The sequence below is a fragment of the Pinus tabuliformis genome, chromosome 1_2 (genome assembly GCF_031772625.1).
Source record: "Pinus tabuliformis cultivar Carrire ecotype Pingquan chromosome 1_2, CPIR1, whole genome shotgun sequence".
Classification (NCBI taxonomy): domain Eukaryota; kingdom Viridiplantae; phylum Streptophyta; class Pinopsida; order Pinales; family Pinaceae; genus Pinus; species Pinus tabuliformis.
The window spans coordinates 88,592,589-88,610,734 of NC_142298.1; the positions used below are offsets into that span (position 1 = coordinate 88,592,589).

The 18,146-nt window shown below is 36.4% G+C and overlaps 3 protein-coding genes across 3 annotated transcripts; all 3 read right to left on the reverse strand.

Annotated features, from left to right (window-relative positions):
• Positions 1 to 2,112: 2,112 nt before the first annotated feature.
• On the reverse strand, positions 2,113 to 3,341 carry LOC149204575 (putative glutathione S-transferase). The gene is made up of 2 exons (XM_089394755.1): positions 2,943 to 3,341; positions 2,113 to 2,754 (listed from the first exon to the last, which is right to left on the reverse strand). Exons 1-2 carry the CDS (start codon positions 3,279 to 3,281, stop codon positions 2,377 to 2,379), a joined length of 717 nt encoding a protein of 238 aa, XP_089250881.1. The 5' UTR covers positions 3,282 to 3,341; the 3' UTR covers positions 2,113 to 2,376.
• Positions 3,342 to 13,775: 10,434 nt separating this feature from the next.
• LOC149204576 (uncharacterized) lies at positions 13,776 to 15,199 on the reverse strand. Its single transcript, XM_089397160.1, has 4 exons — positions 14,629 to 15,199; positions 14,457 to 14,537; positions 14,283 to 14,369; positions 13,776 to 14,102 (listed from the first exon to the last, which is right to left on the reverse strand). The coding sequence occupies exons 1-3, from the start codon at positions 15,197 to 15,199 to the stop codon at positions 14,284 to 14,286; spliced, it is 738 nt and encodes a 245-aa protein (XP_089253286.1). The 3' UTR covers positions 13,776 to 14,102; position 14,283.
• Positions 15,200 to 15,508: 309 nt separating this feature from the next.
• On the reverse strand, positions 15,509 to 16,867 carry LOC149204577 (uncharacterized). Its single transcript, XM_089393316.1, has 3 exons — positions 16,308 to 16,867; positions 16,004 to 16,203; positions 15,509 to 15,923 (listed from the first exon to the last, which is right to left on the reverse strand). Exons 1-3 carry the CDS (start codon positions 16,818 to 16,820, stop codon positions 15,668 to 15,670), a joined length of 969 nt encoding a protein of 322 aa, XP_089249442.1. The 5' UTR covers positions 16,821 to 16,867; the 3' UTR covers positions 15,509 to 15,667.
• Between the last annotated feature and the right edge of the window lie 1,279 nt (positions 16,868 to 18,146).

Here is an 18,146-nt window from a genome sequence, read left to right on the forward strand (position 1 = left end):
ATGCACAAGCTGGTACTTGTGCAGCTCTATCAAAATATCATGCAGGGAAAGAGGTGTGAAGGGGAGTTTCTGAAATTTATATCTTTTATCAGTGCTTTTTCTCCAAAGACCTCATCCAATATGCTATATTATTAACAATTTTATTGATATTAAGTTGGATGTCCTGAAAAATAATGGCATTTTTTTGCCTTTCAGATTTCCAAAAAAACAAGAAAGAGAGAAATGACTTGTTATCCTCTAATCTTCCTGCTCCACCATAACAAAGATGAATCTATAGAGTCGTGTATCAAAAGAGGGAAAGCAAAAAGGTTTGAGACCCTAATCATCGACCAGGTCCATTTAATTCTTCAAGTCAATGATTTGTTTTTCCAAACCAGCCAAGAATATAAGATGATCTTGCAAAGGACCTGTGTCATAATAGCATTCTCGGCGCGGATTATAAATGAGTGGACAAACCTGTGTCATAATAGCATTCTCGGCGTGGATTATAAATGAGTGGACGATCGACATCCATGTATAGACAATGGAGTACACCCAACACAGGACTTAACACAAAAATTACTAAATTTATTCGAGAAAAAAAATAAAAAATAAAAAATAAATAAAAAATAAAAAATAAAAATAAATAAATAAATAAAATAAAAATCACTCTTTAATTCATCTATCTAAATTATTCAGTTAATTGTATTTGTTTTCAATGTTATTTAATGCTGAGAGATTATAACATTATAACAGATAGAAGAAATCATTACCTTCAACCAAATATACTAATTGGGACGAACATAATTAAATATATACATATTTTTGGTTAATTTTGACGAATATATATATATATATATATATATATATATATATATATATATATTGGTTAATTTTGCTAAATATTTAATAGAGATATTTAATAAGTTTAAATTATTAAATTTACAAAATTTATGAATTTTACTATTTTTGAATGTTAAATCTATTTATATAAATGCATTCTAAATAATAAAAAATCTCAATCTTATTTCAAATTATATTACAAAATTTTAAAAAAATAATCATTACCAAATTCTGATTTTATTAATTTTATATATATATATATATATAGATATATATATATTAGTTTAATAACATTATAAATTTTAATAATATTTATATAAATAAATTCAAAATCTTCAAAAATAATAAAAATACTGATATCTCACAAATAAATTAATTAACCTCAGAGTGCAGCAATGCTGATGAATAACAGAGGGGGCTGGCATTTTGGTCAATCTATCGCATAAATAATCCAAATTTCCTAGTCCTAGCTAACTGGTTTATTGGTATTTCTTTTCAATTGAATTACAGGGTTTGGTCGTTGACTTTTTATGTCAAGTACTAAATTATAATTATTAATTTATTTATATTTGTTTTCAATTAAATGTATATATAGTATCACGGGAATCTTTACCTCACCACATCACCAACCCATTGGAATTTCCTTTTGATGAATGAACATGGTTAACCATAAAGATATGTAAGATAAAATTGAATATAATGGCAGCTAGATTGCATAAGCATGGATTCACAGGAATTCATATGAAACATAATTCTCATTTTTCAAATTTATTAAATTTATATCATGTATTATATGTTATGATTATATAAAATAAGTGAATAATTATTATTATTATCTAATTTTAACATCAAGATTAAGTTAGATATTTGGTGTATGAAATTTTTTGTTTATAAAATAAAGAATTCATTTCTGTATAATTATTTGACTACTGTCCATCAAAACATATATATTTTATCTCTCTGATTTTAAACTTTTGACCTCTTAAAAAAAACACTTAAATTATATAATAATAAAAATAAATTTATTTTATTTTAATGAAAATAAAATAAAAAATCGTATTTTAGGGAAGAAATTATACAAAAACTGATATGGAAAAAAAATATGATTCAGCTTGATGAAACAATATCCTTAAAGAATTGGCCAAAAACGGTAAGGTTTCTATAAAACCCTAAGTCACTGTAGGACTCATTCCTATAACAGCCATAATTAGGTTGCGGTCCAGTAAAACAGCCAACAAAATATGGATTATTTATTAGAAAAAAAAAAAAAAAAAAAAAGCTAAAAACACATTTTCCATAACACAAATTTTACATTATGTTATTATTCATTTCAATAATTACACATATATTAAATTACACACTAATTTGGACATTTCAATTACACACTAATTTGGACATTTCTAAATAATGACTCTAACTAATTAGACACTGATTTGGACATTTCTAGATAATGACTCTAACTCATTACGTAAGAATGAGACTGACGCCTATACACACATTACTTCTAACATTAACATTATTGGCCCTAATTTTATCCAGCCTAAATAATCTTCCCTAATTGCCGGCCATTGCTGAGGTAAATTTGGCTCTCAGGTAGGATACACGTTCCAATACCTTGACCGGATCTGGCAAAATTCCTTTCACTAAATCGATTTCAGAGAATCGGTCTATCCATGCACATAAGTGCGGCATCTTCTGTGGATCCATTAAAACTGTATTGGTAACCTTTTGGATGGCTTTGATGGTTACCAACAACCCTCCCAGTGCGATGTCAGCGAAGCCAATTTCAACCCCTCCAAAATACGCGTTTCCCGAGCAGCTGCTCGCTCGCAGAGCGTCGTCTAACAACAAAAAATTAGCCAACGATTCTTCCACCGCTTTTTGCTGCTTCTCACCTTGCGCCATCAAAACTCCCCAAATACTTGGAGCGAGCTGCAGAAAGCGATAATTCGTATTAGAAACAGAATCAGAAATATTAATTGAAATTTTTGGAACAAACGAGTCGTTTTTAGCCGGATTTTTACAAGTTTTTTGAGTGAGTTTTTCAAAAACCCAAAAAATTTGATAATGAAATGATCGATGCGATCTGGCTGGAGGTGATTACGAATGAGTTCAGTTACCTTATCGTCTACAAAAGCAGCCCAGAAGCGGGCAATGGCTCGGTCGTATGGATCTTTGGGTACAAGATTCGGCGCCTTTGTGTCCCACGTCTCGTCAATATACTGCACAATAATCATAGACTCGCAAACAATCTTTCCATTGTGGATTAACACAGGAACCTTCTTGTGAACAGGGTTCGATCGCAGCAGCAGCTGGCTTTTATTTTCAGCGTCGTCTTCGATGAACTGGTACTGGATCCCTTTCAGAGCAAGTACTATGCGAACCCGCGTTACGTAGGGACTGCGAAGCCAACCTAACAATTTCACCCGCTCGTCTTCTGTACAAGCCTCCATCGCCATTGCTCCCTTTGTTGAGTCGCTTCAAATTGTGTTTCTCTTTCACCTATCTATGCTATCAAATAGCCGGTCTTCTGTGTAATTAAATAGGCATCGCACTGCCGAAGAGTCGTGACCAGCACGAAAGGTATCTGCTTCTCGGAGCAGGTAAGCAGAGGCCCACATTTCACTTGTAATATCGTTAAAGTTGGATAAGGCCTAAGGGGATGAATATGGAGTTTGGTCATCATATATGACGAATCGCAGCCCCACCAGATTTGACTAATCAAGGCGTGCATTGATGCAATGAGGGCTGCGCCTTTCTATGGCGATTCCTATTTCCACCACAGAATTTTAATTAATGCCCCCTGACATGTGCGGGGATAGGGAAATATAACGCTCACCGTTTTTTTTCGGAGTAGTCTATGGAGGCAGTAGAATGGCCCCTTTTCCGGCACCGGCCGGAAAATCGTCCGGCTCCGGCTGCCGGAAATCTCCCCCTCTTCCGCCACCACCGCTCCTCCCGTTCTCCGCCAACCTCCCGGTCCGCCCTGACATTCCCTGACAGATCGCCGATCGCCTGACATCCTTCCTGCACAAGGGAATGCGCTGGCCGATCGGGGAGTAATTCATTCATGCGCGATCTTTCCCTCCATTCGAATTCAACACCCGCGCGCTGTGCTCCCCTACCCTTACTCTGGAGCCATTCTACTGCCGCCATTGTGGTTTCGCTGTGCTCTGATCCTCTGCGAACTCCTTCGGCCACGTACTCCTCGCAGGTAATCCCTTTAAGACTATTTTCTGTGGTTCGATTTTTCTCCCGCAGAATTTCTTTCCAAAATCCGCAGGTTTTCGAATCCTGGTTAAAAAATGAAATTAAAACCATTACAATCCCTCTGTCTGTTTTCTGATATGCCACACAGTTATCAATTTATTGGCTACTTTTCTGCAACAGTCCTGCGTGTTCTTGTTAAACATTTTTAGAATGAGAACAGACATCTGCCCAAGGTTTGGGTGCTACTGGATTTACATGGAACCAAGACTATTAGAAGCTAAAAGCCGCAAAAATTTCAGTCTATATATCAAAATACCAGAAGCTAAAAGCCGCAAAACAGAGGACAAATGTCGCCTATGTAATGAAGGTTCTCCATAAAAAACCACAAGATGCCAGGACACTAGACCACCTCAGAAACCCAATGTTATGTGAACCTCGATAATTGACTTGGAATATCTTTTTAAGTTCCTCCACAACAAAGAGGAGTCGCTAAAGCAGTGTGGGGGAAGTTTACGATCGAGATGAGAATATGAAATGAATTAAACACAATCAAGATTTTAACCACTCTTGGAAGGGGTTATCCATGCGGACTTTTCAATTCTAAGTTTTTAGCATTAACTATCTTTGAATTGTGTTTTAAAGGATAATTTAAAACACACAGGAACTGTTCATAACTTTCAAGACTGTTTAATTGCTTCTCTTTGGTCATTAGTTCCGACAAAAAGTTTTTCCCCTGTTTCGTGGACAACGTGAGTAAAACATTGATGTAGCTTGTTTTCCAGATCAGAACGGATCTCACAATTCATGTCTCTAGTAATCGGATTTTGGATTGAACTATATTTTTATTTCGGCCCAAATCATCAACAGGCAAACAAGGTCATCGTCAAAATCAATGGTTCTTTGAGGCGTATAAGGATTTATATATTCTGGCCCACTTTCTTCGAAAAATAACCATTGTTCCTTGCTTGGAATTCGGTCTGCAAAATTCAGAGTAAACTACCACACAAAAAAACCGTGTCATAAACAAACGCCTTACTGTCTGGTAAAAAAGTCAGACTGCCACCATAAATAACCTGAAGGAGAAAAGCATTCAAAATCCAGAGCAGCTACTAAGGGAATGATCCACCACCGAGATTGGTGCCATTGATATGCAGCTCATAAAAAATCCTCCTAATAAGCGCAGAGGAAGGATCCTCTTTTAGACAGCTATCCTAAAGGGTGTTTTGCTCCTTGTAGATATGGCAGAAATAGATGGATGCAAAAGATATCTTTAACACATCAACTTCTTCCATCCAATGGAAGAGAATAAGCACCTGCAACCCTACCAGCAACCCATTCAATCACTATTTTCGAATACCCTGCCACCGTGATATCCTACCCTCATTTTCAACTATATGATAGATTTTCGCTATATGAGGACTGATTGCTTGAAATTCTCCAATCCCAGGGAACTTCCTATCCTCAATTCAATTTCAACTATATGAAGACTTTGAAGCCATATGTTGGACAAAGACCAACCTCTCTCTCAGTGACTATCCTTATTCCTCTCTCTCAGTGATTATCCCTATTTTTCAACTTATTTTATTTGAGATTTCTCTACATCCTGGTCTTCAGTGACAGTTTTCTTACATAGCCTCCCAGTATCCCTATTATAATGTAAAGCTACTGTATACTCCCAGTATCCCGATTTTAATGTTAGGCAACCGTATAGTGAAAAGTGTTTATATGTTATCATCAGCATAATTCTAAGTGGGGTGAGAGGTAACGAAGTAATTTCAAGGAAGTTTTCAGACCAACCTCTCTCTTTATGATTATCCGTATTTTTCAACTTATTTTATTTTTATTTGATATTCCTCTGCATCCTATCTTCAGTGACATTTTTCTTTACAGAGTATCCCTATTTATATGTTAAGCTACTGTATAGTGAAAAGTGTTTATATGTTTATGACAATGAAGTAATTTTATGCTACATATGTTTAAGAACACCACTGAAACTTATAATTCATGTCTACTTGTTTAACATGAATTTATTGTTATTTGTTTTTCAGGTTTTTGAAGTGTAAAAAATGGTGCAAAAGTGGCATTTATGCATTGAAGTGTCTTGCTTTCCAAATCCAGGTCGAGCAGTTATTAAATTCATCCTTTACAATATGGCAACAAATCATTTATTTTATGGAAAGAGAGAAGTGCCTGGAATGACGACAAACAATGAGGCATATTACATTGCCCTTGTTGAAGGGTTAAAAGAGGCAAAACAACATGATGTCAATGATATTGAAGTCTTCACCAACTCGGAGTTGATATGTAATCAGATGAAAGGCATCTATCGGGTTCGAAAGGACAATTTAAAACCTCTTCATAAGGAAGCACTAAATTGGAGTTTTCAATTTCAACATTTTACCATCAATCACTCTGCAGATATTGAAAAGATGTCCACTGATATAATGTCCAGGGCATTTTTAAGAACATATGTAGATGCCAAATATGACATAGGATCACCATCCACTGCAACAGAAATCATTGATCACCATCAATATAAATCCCCATTGTGTGAATGGGTTGTTGTTATCATTTTTCTGGGGTCTATCATAGCATGGTTCTTTCACTAAAGAAGAACCTATTATTCCCCAACATGCAATCATTACAGTTTTTTGTATGGGAGACAAATTAATGGACAAATGTAATATATTCCATGTACATGGACAAATGTATTTTGACAGAAGTAACTGGTTCATGATTTTCTGATTATCATCAATAAATTATGTTGTTGGAGAGATATTGATATGCTATGTGATTTGTTAGTTGGTTGTTGATCAGTGATGAAAGGTTTCTTTACGTATGTGTCCTCCTCATCCATTAGATAATAGATAGTTGTCTTTACCTTGGTGGAGATGGTGCCTACCGTCGGCTATGCATACACAGCAGATTTGATGATTTCCTCCTGTGGAGCTGTTTGGGAGATCTCTTGCCTTTCAATTGTGAAAAATGCTTGCCATATCGATATGATAAAAGGAATGTCCATTTTCCCACTTGTTCATGGTAGTGATTTTAATCCCCAAGCCATGCTAGAACTTGGACCAGTCAAGAAGAGTGCAGGGTGTGCATTTTAACCTACGCCCTCTCAACTGAAAATCACATTCAACAATTTGGAGAAGGGGCTCCTATCTTGAGATTTGATTTGATCACAAACTTGTTTTTGTTGACTATGCTAGCCAAAATTTTACCTGAACAGGGCTATACACTTGTTCAGTTTGTATCCAACTATAACATATGGTAGTAGAATAGATTGCCCAGCTTGGATCGGTAGCAAATCCCAACAATCGGCAGTCTTTACCTTGGTGGAGATGGTGCCTACCGTAGGATATGTATAGACAGTAAATTGGATGATTTCCTCCTGTGGAGCTGTTTGGGAGATCTCTTGCCTTTCAATTGTGAAAAGTGCTTGCCATTTCGACATGATAAAAGGAATGTCCATTATGCCACTTGTTCATCGTAGTGATTTTATATTCAATCATATCTGCAGATTGCAGAGAATCCCCAAGCCATGCTAGAACATGGACCAGTGAAGAAGAGTGTAAGGTGTGCATTTTAATCCAGGTCCTCTCAGCTGAAATTCACATTCAACAATTTGGAGAAGGAAATCCTATCTTACCAGCTAACCACCCCTCCCTCCTCACAAAAAAAAAATGAACCTAGACATGGACCAGCCTATTATAGTCTTAACCTTGGTGGAGACACTGCCTAGCGTGAGATATGCACGCACTGCAGGTTGGATGTTTTCCTCTTTTGGCATCTGTCTGGGAGATACTCCTATTCAATTGTCATGAAAGTCGTTTTCCCACTTGTTCATGGTAGTGATTTTATAGTCAATAACATCTGCATAATTTCCCCAAGCCATCCTAGAACATGGACCAATTAAGAAGAGTGTAGGGTGTGCAATTAAACCTAGATCCTCTCAACTGAAAGTCACAACAATCTGGAGAGGAGGCTTCTCTCTTGAACAATTTATAACCAGACCATGATTGAGATTTTATCTGATTACAAGCTTGTTTTTGTTGACTGCGCTAGCTAAAGTTTTACCTGAACAGGGTTATACACACATTCAGTTTGTTTCTAACTATCACTTTCAGCAGTAGAGTAGATTGAGCGGCTTGGATTGGTTGCATATCCAACTGTCAGCAGAGTCTTTACTTTCCAAAGTCTTCCAACCCGATTATTTTGCACTGACTATTCATCTCATCAGAACATACAATGCTTAATTTCAAGAATTATGATGTGTTTATATGCAATTTAAGTCTAGAAACACACTGTATTTAAATTTTTAACACGGTCTTCAGAAATTTGATCTGCAATTATCTTCGACAATATGAAGATCCATTGAATATATAAGAAAAAATAAGAATATGATAAGAGAATTTCATAGGAAGAGTGTGTTAATGGATTGATCCTTATTACTCGGAGGAAACACACCATAAGAAAGGAAACCATTATGGCAGATATAAAACATGTAGGCTACCGAGGTGACAGTTGGTAGTCTATCCAAGTCACCCTTGATGGAACATGCCTGGAGTTTAAGGTATAAGAATGTCTTGTTAAAATTTAAATGTTAAACATCTCATAGTAGAATATTTCTAAACTCAAATGATCAAGGTTCAGTTATAGGTACTCTTACCAGCAATGTCTAAATGGTTCATGGTAAGGAGCTCCTTCTGTTGTGTACGAGAAAACCCTAAACTTACTAGTCAATATGTCACTCTGAGTACAGGAACTGATGGATGGCGCCTTTACAGGGTAGGAAGAGTGAACAATTGCCCATTTGAGACCTTGGAACATAGCACCAAGAGTCTGTACCTTTGATATACTAGAATATGACCACTACTCCTGGCAAGACCATGGTTTTAAATGTGCTTTCTATTTGTCCTTCTGATAAGCATCTTTGTTATGTTATTGACTGGCACAGATTTATTCCACCACAGGAATTTTGACTGCTTTGATGCTCTTACACATAGGTTTGACGTGTCAGCTAGTGGAATTTAAATTTCTGTAATATCCCAATCTTTACCCTTGGATGTATTAGATGGAATTATGTTCAAATTGTAAAAGTGTTTATAATGATGGGAGACAAGGCACACGGGCTTAAATAAAATGACCATGTGTGTAAACGATGTAAATATGTTGTATGGATTCTTAGTGCGGATATCAAGGCCATAGCCTGACTAGTGAATGGCTAGGCATGTAACTGTAGTAATTATGATTTTATGTACCATGTGGCAGATCTTTTTTTGTTATGCTCAAGATATGTAAATAGTGTTTCAAAAATTAATATGAAGGTCCAAGATGGTTGCAGAGAGCACCAGAGGGGCTACGAGTCCACTATTGGGAAGGAAAACAGGGGACCCATTCCATCTTTCCAAGCTCCTACCTTTCTTGATTTGTTATATAAACTTCACTCACCATCTTTGACTTAGAATCCAATCATTGACTGCATGGAGTGGTTGGTGAGGAAGTCTACCTCACATAGTTTTGAAAGCATGGGGCTGGGTACAACCATTAAGGAGAAGTACAAGAAACCCTATTGTCATGAAAATTTGAACCTTCTCCATTTCCATGCACAATCTTTCATTCTAATTCAGATGGACTCATTGATTCATTCTTCTCATGTTCCAGCATGATTGAAGTTCTGAAAAATGCATTCCCATGCTTATGGAACATGTCTAGCAGAGGGAGTGATATTATAATAAAAGTTCAAATAAAACATAAAGTTTGGGCATTAACATTTGAATCAATTTCATGTTGGTTGATGGTTGGCACAGCTTGGCTGCGTGCCATCTTGGGGTGATGGAGGTTGTGGGTTCAGATCCTGCTGCTCTGAAAGAGAATGGGAAATAGTCACATGCATTATCGGACAAAGAATACTGTCAATTTTTGTTTACGATGGGAAGAATCAGAGCAGCTAGATTCCAAACAATTGGTTTAGGCTTAACTGACTCTTTTCTTGGTTTATTAGTGAACCATCTCTCAAGGGATGGTGAGAAAGATTCTATTAGAAATATTCTTGTTATTGCTCTGACTCACATCCACCAAAAAGTAGAGCCAGCTCTAATAGCTCCAAATTAATTAGATAGATTGATCAGTATTCAAATACTTGTTATCCCACAAATACAAAAGGAATTTCCTATTCTTTTATGTAGCCAAGGGTTCTACTTGGAAAAAGAGTTGTCCTGTCCCGATGAATTTGGATCTAGAACCATACGTTCTGATGCAGGAGATCTAGCAGCACTGGCCAATGAAGCCTTAATAATTAGTATTACCTGAAAGAAATCGGTTATAGACACTAATACAATTCGATCAGCTAACTGCATTCCCATGCTTTAGATCGATATACAAATCTGTAAGTGACAAAATCCAGCAACAGAGAGCGCTTTGTGGACCTGTGAAAAGAGATGGATGGTTTTAGAGGAGCATAAAGGCTGGATAGCTAATGAAACACCAATTTTCCTTGTAAATTGCTGCTCTGTGGGTGCCATAGAGGCAAGGTGTAATGCTGCCAGAAGGTAGACAGCATGATGGGCTATTACTGCCAACACCGAGAGTACTAGAATGGAGAATACTCTCAAGGAGCTGTTTAGTAGAGAAGGGAGATGTCTTCCTTCTCCTTGCACTGTGGGAGAATATTCCCAAGGGACTGTTGAGTAGAAAAGGGAGATGCCTTCCTTGTGCTGCGTGGGAAGTGGATAAGAATGCCATGATTGTTTCATAGCTCAATGATTACTCGGAGTTTTTACTTGTAAGTAGTTTCATTGATCCTAAGAGCAATTGAGATGGGGGAGTGACTTCTGAATCTGCAGGAGTTTCCTTCACTGAAGTGGCCTCTTAGCTCAGAATGGGGGTGGCATTTGCAGTGGAACATATGTTTGAGTGAAAAGTGCTCATACACAGCCAGTTTCTTATACCATCTCAGTGAAAAGTTAAGTGTTCATTCTCTATTTATAACTTGCAAATTAAGTTAATTTATGCTTATGAATGAAATTCAAAATGGAATCCATGATTTAAATGAGTTTCTGCATGCTTATGAGTTACTGCATACATAGCTTTGTTAATCTGTAATACAGTTCCATCCTCTACTGGTAATGTAATCAAAGTGCAATGGCTGAGACAGAACTAGTATGAAGTGACCATCATATATAACATGTTCTTCAATACAATATGCATGCTAAAAATCAAGTGTTTGGATAAACTCATGAGCAGTTTGGGTTACAAGGTTAATAGGAAAAGAAACAACTTGGCATGGTAAATCCTGGGCACTGCTTCTCAGTCATTTCCAACCACCTTGCCAATCACTTGCAGAATTCACACAAATTTTACAGTCAGATAGAATTTTCTTACTTCATTTAGGGTACATCACCCTTAAGCAAGTATGCCAACTTGTATAATCATCAAATCTCTGTAGATATATTGGATTAATGCTTATGTAAGTGCTAAATAAGCTTACTGAGTGCACTGTAATTTGACCACTCTCAGAATATTGAAGGACTTTGATATCGCTGTAATGCTATCATCAATTTCAATGCTGAACAGGGGTTTGTCGAATCTTATAAGCTTTTGCATTAAGATGAATCACATCAGTTACTCATTTTCCGAATAGGTTAGATAAAAATGTCATAGTGCACAATGAAGCAGTGTCAAGTTAGTGGTTTAGCTCATAGAACAGTAGCAACTCTTCTACCTATATTCCTTTTCTGAAATTTTCCAAATTTCTTCTTCCTCTACCATTCTTTGTATGAGTTGCAAGTGCTTGGGACTCATCATCTTGAAGTTTCTGAAATTTCCCTTTTCATATTAGCCTAGACTCCTCTTGAGTACAGGCAGTCAAATAGTTGATCAAACTTTGGAATTTCCAATCTGCCACAAATGCTTGATACAAATGAATCCCAAGATCTAGAAACTCATTAAGAGTCACAGTCACAAGTTCTGATTCGTCAATATTTCGTCCAATGGCTTTAAGTTGATCTCTTAACTGAGAGATCCTGTTAAAGTTGGGCAGCTAGAGAAAGATTCCCCAGCCCATTTGATCAAGCTTCTATAATGGAACAAAATGGATCAAAGAATTAGTATTGGACAAAAGAAAATTAAATTAATGTCAAGTTTGCTTGATCAACCTATTGGAGGGAAAATGAATTAAATGAAAACAAGATCGTAGATCTGAGATGGACAGGCCCAGGTACAGGGTGAAAACAGGTGAGCTTTGGGGAAGCCTTCAGACCATAACTCCATAATTCTGTTTGGTTGTTTAACGGCAAGGCCGTAGGCCTGCAATTTGGTGGAATGTTGGTATTGGAAGTGAATCGACACAGCTTCCAATCCGTGATCTGTGATCATGTGGTGATCAGTGTTTGGAATTAAGAGTTCTCATTATGAAATACATTTAGGCTTGGTTCAATTGAGATTGGCCATGTAAGAATTTAGGATTTGAAATAAAAGCAGCAAGCCTTTGAACTGATATGGATGTTGTTTCCATAAGACTGTTAACAAGTGTGTGTGTGTGTATTGATAATCAATGTTGATGTTTACTTGTGCGCTAAGAGTAGGACTTCTGCACATGGAGTAAGATTCTATGATGTTGCTTTCCAGTTAGTGAAAGGCTTTTTTATTTTCTGATGTTTAGATGGATGCCATATTTGTTTTATTGTTTCCATTATTTTGGCTGTGCATTCTGAGAAGCACCCCATAGCTGTATCTCTTGTATACCAGCATGCCAACCAGATGATTACTTGCACGTGTGCCTTGTAGTCCATTGATTGCATTCTGTCTCATCTTACCTACCACAATCATCTGAGAAGATAGATGGTCTTTATCTCAAATTCAGAATATTTTTCAATCCACATTTGGTAACATATATTCCACATAAAGATGTTCTATGATGTTGCTTTCCAGTTAAAGGCTATTTTATTTTCTGATGTTTAAATGGACGCCATATTTGTTTTATTGTTTCCATTTATCTTGGCTGTGCAGTCTGAGAAGCACCCTACAGCTGTATCTTGTATGCCAGGATGCCAACCAGATGATTACTTGCCCATGTGCCTTGTAGTCCATTGATTACATTCTTCATGATCTTGGCACTTGACATTATCATATACTTCAATGATAAGAGAAGAATTTAGTTCAATCATGATCTTGGCACTTGACCCAGTTCAATGTATATTCTAGTTTGGATCTTGTTAAGGCTAGTGCAAAGGATGATCAAGTTCAGTGCTCTGTGGGATCACAATTCAGAGTACCATTATGATTACAACAAAGCATGTTTTCTGAAGAAGCAAGACTACAAGCCGAGACTTTGTTTGAGCTACAGGACATGCCTGAATCGAGGCTAAGGTTGTATATATGAATCTGAACCGAGCCCTTATGCAAGCTACAATATGACTTGATAAAGGGCTTATATACATTACAGTGTAAAAGATTGTGGAACTGCTTCGCATAATATTAGCAGCTGAAGTTATGTTTGCATACAGTATATGCATATTGATGACACCTAGTGCTCAGAATAAGACATAATTGTCATCCTCACTGTTATCTATTTTATCTCAATTTTCTTTACAGTATATGCTTCTTTCTTAAATATGAACACCATAAATAAAATCAGATTTGTTTTGATCATATAACAGATCTAACATTTGAGAATATATTTGAAGAACAATTTAGATTGATGTCAAAAACAATAATTCATTCCCAAATTGTAGTGTGTATACATCATTGTTACAGCTTAGTCTGCAGTATTAGACCAATTACGTGAGAAAATACAGAAACATTGCAATAAAAAGAACCGACAATTGAATTTGTTGAACAATTACAGAGCCATGTGAATTAACTTGACATTCCATGTCAAAGTTCAAAATTTCATGAAACTTCAGGAGAGTAGTGGCATATAATTGAACTTTTACTTTTGCATTGATGAGAGCTCAAACATTCCTCGGTGCTCATCAGGCACCCATATTTTTAAAATTGCACTGATGAAGGCTCAAACTTTCCTCAAATTTTGCAGGCACCCATGTTCTCAATGTACCTAGAGCCTTCTGAAACAACACAACATTCCATGTCAAAACACAAAGTTTCATGAACTTTCAGAGAACAGATTATGAAAAAGGTATTTTTATAACAACATAACAATGGAAAAACATAAATATACTTATCATATGATAAAGGGCCACCTGACGACGCCATAATAACCTAGCTTATCTATTATTTGTGCATACCTCATTGATTCCCACTAGAGTTGAAGTCCTTCTGTAGATGATCAGTCATGGTTGAAGATGATGCTTCTCCACTTATTCTATAGTTACCTAGAAAAATGTCAAACGTTATCGCAAAGAAATTTTCTAGAGCATCAAGGTATATGTGCACACACAATGAAAGAGTGTCAAATGTACCTGGCATGGAAAGTAAGGTTGGATGGTCTTGCATCTCCCTTTGGTCTTGGGTTATCACCATGGTTGGGGATTGTTGCATTGCTGTAAAAATAAACATACCACATGTTAAAGAATAGTGATGATTAAATACTTAAATCTAAAATCATGACTCTATTCAACACATGAAACTAACCTGGAACCATAGAGACGGCATTATTTGATCGATGACGTCCTCGCTTATTGAGGTATCGAAACTCAAATGGTTCATATTCTGATGGATCAACATTTAAATCAATTTCCAAACCATTGTTTTTTCTGCTGCTTCTTCTTTTCTTTGTGGGGCTAAGGAAACTCTTCTTCCTCTTCAAAGATGGATCAAGAGATTCCAATCCAGGTGTGAAGTCAAAATCAGTAACGTGCAAATTATTGGCTTCATCCAACATTTTTTCAAGCATATCAGTCAATTGGATTGTCTTTGCCAAAGTAGTAGGAGGGTTATCTAAAATGAGATGGGTATAGCTAAACAACTTCTCCCTTGCCAAATGAAGTGCCTCGGCATCTGCGTCAACTTCATTTGTGGCCATAAGAGTAGCATCGACATCTTCATCATGGTTTTGAGGCTCTATATTGATCTCAGGTGGGTCATTGCATATGTTATCCTCTGCATGCTGATGAAGCAATGGATTTGAATTATCCGAGTGGAAATACAACCAATTAACCTTTATGGCATGCTTGCAAATGTTTCCACGATAGACCATGGACATTCACACATTATAAAATCCTTACGATACCAGGTGACAAGGTATTTTTTACCTCGATCTGTCTGACTTCTCACCCAATAAGCATGGGTTATGCTCTCATGAGGACAACAATCAGTATCCATAATTTTTCTTGCTCGTTCCACTGATGATTCTAGCTGCTTTTCTCTCTTGTAGTTGTTTAGAAATCCTTCTTCTTTTAAGATTTCCTTGAACCGATAACAAGGTTCAACTGTTGTTAGTAGCATATGCAATAACCAATCCATCCTCCGGGCACATTTTTTCCTTCTATCAGATAGAAATGTTGTTTTTAGGTAACAATGGTATGACTCAACAGCATTATTGGTCTCCTGATTTGCATGAGGAAACTCCCGACAACCTTTCACCCACATACCTAATTGCAAATAGAACGATGTCAGTCTCACTCTATCACCTTTATAAAAGAAAAAAATACATATAATATGAAAAAAATGTTTACTTACGAATCTTATCTCCAGTGACCCAATTCTTGTTGAAATAGTCTAAGAACTTCTCTTCATCTGCAAACTTGATAAAAAATTGATTGATTGCATCTTCCACTTCATAATTGAGAGTGTGTTTCATGATGAAACCTAACTCACTGAACATCTCTTTGGCTTTTATGGAACTAGTGGCCAATCGATTGACATTTTTCAACCAAGCCCTCCGTACATGCCAAACGCATAAGATCACATCGCAACCTGTGATCCTCCTGCCATATTCAATGCATTTTAGTGTGATATTTTTAGAAAAAATGCATGTTTGGTTATATCATGACAATGTTAAAGTTACCTCAAGGCACTGATTTCAGCCAGTGCATCATCAACCATGAAAGCATTGACTTTCCAATCAGGACGGGTTTGGAAACACTTGCGCATGAGCTGCTCCAGCCATATTGCAATATCATCTGATGTGTTTCGTGATGCCACGACCCATGCAACAGGCACCCCGCTTTGTTGTTCATCAAATGCCACGAGTGTATACAATTGATACTGTCATTTTCAACATTACATAAATTCAAATACAAGTTATTAATCATTTTGAATGGATACAACTTAAATAAATATATTCAATAAATCATTGGCATCTGACTTACCCCATATTTGTTTGTGTTAAATGTTGAATCCATGGCTATTAAGCTATTGTGCGATAGCTTGACCATTGTCTCCAACATCCACTTTGTTTGAATCCCTATTATAAAAGGGACCTCCACACCATTGGGCTTTTGGTAAAAGAAAAAATCTTCCCGATGCTTTTGATACCAAAGGTTTACACTCATTTCATCCTTTTTGTGAAGTTGATAATTTCCCTTCGCCAACCTATTATAAATGTTTACAATATCTTTCCTGCATAAGAAGAAATCTCTATCTCGAGTTGCCACATCGATGTCAACATGTCTCTTAACGTGGGTTCTATACACTACATCAATAGGCACTCCCAAAAAGAAACAACTCTCTACATATGCAACAATGTCCCTCGAAAGCCTTGGCCTAAGCAAGGCCCTGGTCTCACCTGAAGTGTCACATTGACCATGACAAGCCCAACCTTCCCCATCTACATGTTCATACATATTGAAAGTTAATATTGCTCTATCAGGAATTTCATGCATAACTTTCACAATAAAGTGGCATTGGCAACCCCTCTTCTGCACAAATGAAGTCCTTTGTTTAGCTGAAAGATTTCCTCTTTTGTCCTCTGGGCCAAATGAACAATAATAGCTAAACCAAAAATTTAAATTGTTAGTACATACAAAGAAAGATAACTGTGGTTTCAAAAGATCTAAACAATATATATTTTAAATACTCACATATCATATTGCAATGCAGCAGTAGATCTTTCTTTTGGTTTACCCTTTATTTTTCGTACGAAATTACATGGAGCAATAGGATTTTCTTCCTCTCCTTTTATAAAGTCAGCAACCCGTCGTAACGGGATTACAGCAACACGATCAATACCATTGTTTTTTGTATTTATTTCTGTCCAAACCAAGTCTTTATTAGAGAAAGTCATTTTTCCTTTGAGGTCTTGCACCTCAAGATCCATGATATATTGCCATTTCTTTCGCTTGCCCATTTTGAACTAATCTGGTCAAAGAATATGCAAGGACATCAAAACCAAAATTTCGATCTTAGCAAGTTATTCAACATATATATAAATATAAAACCTCTTTTATGCTTTTTTTGAGGTCTAAAATATCAATCACTCAATGATGACAAAAACAAATAGCACAAAAGGATGCAAAAAATTTGGGATGCAAGCATTTCCTTTAAGATGTTGCTTTTTGCCTCATTCATTTTCAACAAGGCATTCCTTAAAGGAAAGATTCCTTTGACAACATGAACAGATGCAAAGATTTAGTTACAAAACCGTGTTTTCTGCTTACCTAACTCTGAAGCAAAAAAACATAACATAAATATTAAGCAAATGTGAAACAGCAACTCCCGTCTACCAATTTTCAAATATTAAGCAAATGTGAAACAGCAGGACATACTATAACACAGAGACAGAGGAGAAGCGTGGTCTGCAATGAAATTGAAGCTTCCCACCGCAATATTCACGCGAAATTGTTTGAACAACAGAGTGTATGTTTCTCTATTTGAAGGCTGTGCTCTTCTTCTGCCACAAAAATCCTTACATGGCTGTCAGTGAGCCGTCGGTTGCACGATTATTTTTGTTTTATAATATTCAGTTTTCGATATTCTTGGCCAATTGTCCACAAATTCGTGTTTCTTGACCTTATATCCTTTTGCAGAGGACTCTGAAAATATTCCATGAATTAAATTTTAAAAATCTTGGAATAACTTCCGTGATTTGAGCTCATTTTCTAGCGGAAAACTAGTTGAAATTTTGAGATTGAGCCCAATTTATAGTCACTACAATCTTCTTTTCAATAAATTCTGTTTGGATTGGCATCAGGAATGGATCCTATTTGTAG

Bases quoted from the DNA above. Each gene is read 5' to 3' on its own strand.
- LOC149204576 (XM_089397160.1), bottom strand. From the start codon at position 15,199: ATGTCCATGGTCTATCGTGGAAACATTTGCAAGCATGCCATAAAGGTT. The intron at 14,538-14,628 runs GTTAGTTTCATG...TTATTTTTACAG, and splicing joins TGCCGTCTCTATGGTTCCAG to CAATGCAACAATCCCCAACC. The intron at 14,370-14,456 runs GTACATTTGACA...ACATTTTTCTAG, and splicing joins AACCTTACTTTCCATGCCAG to GTAACTATAGAATAAGTGGA.
- LOC149204575 (XM_089394755.1), bottom strand. From the start codon at position 3,281: ATGGCGATGGAGGCTTGTACAGAAGACGAGCGGGTGAAATTGTTAGGT. The intron at 2,755-2,942 runs GTAACTGAACTC...CGCTTTCTGCAG, and splicing joins CTGCTTTTGTAGACGATAAG to CTCGCTCCAAGTATTTGGGG.
- LOC149204577 (XM_089393316.1), bottom strand. From the start codon at position 16,820: ATGCATGAAATTCCTGATAGAGCAATATTAACTTTCAATATGTATGAA. The intron at 16,204-16,307 runs GTAAGTCAGATG...TGAAAATGACAG, and splicing joins TTAACACAAACAAATATGGG to TATCAATTGTATACACTCGT. The intron at 15,924-16,003 runs GTAACTTTAACA...TGAATATGGCAG, and splicing joins GCTGAAATCAGTGCCTTGAG to GAGGATCACAGGTTGCGATG.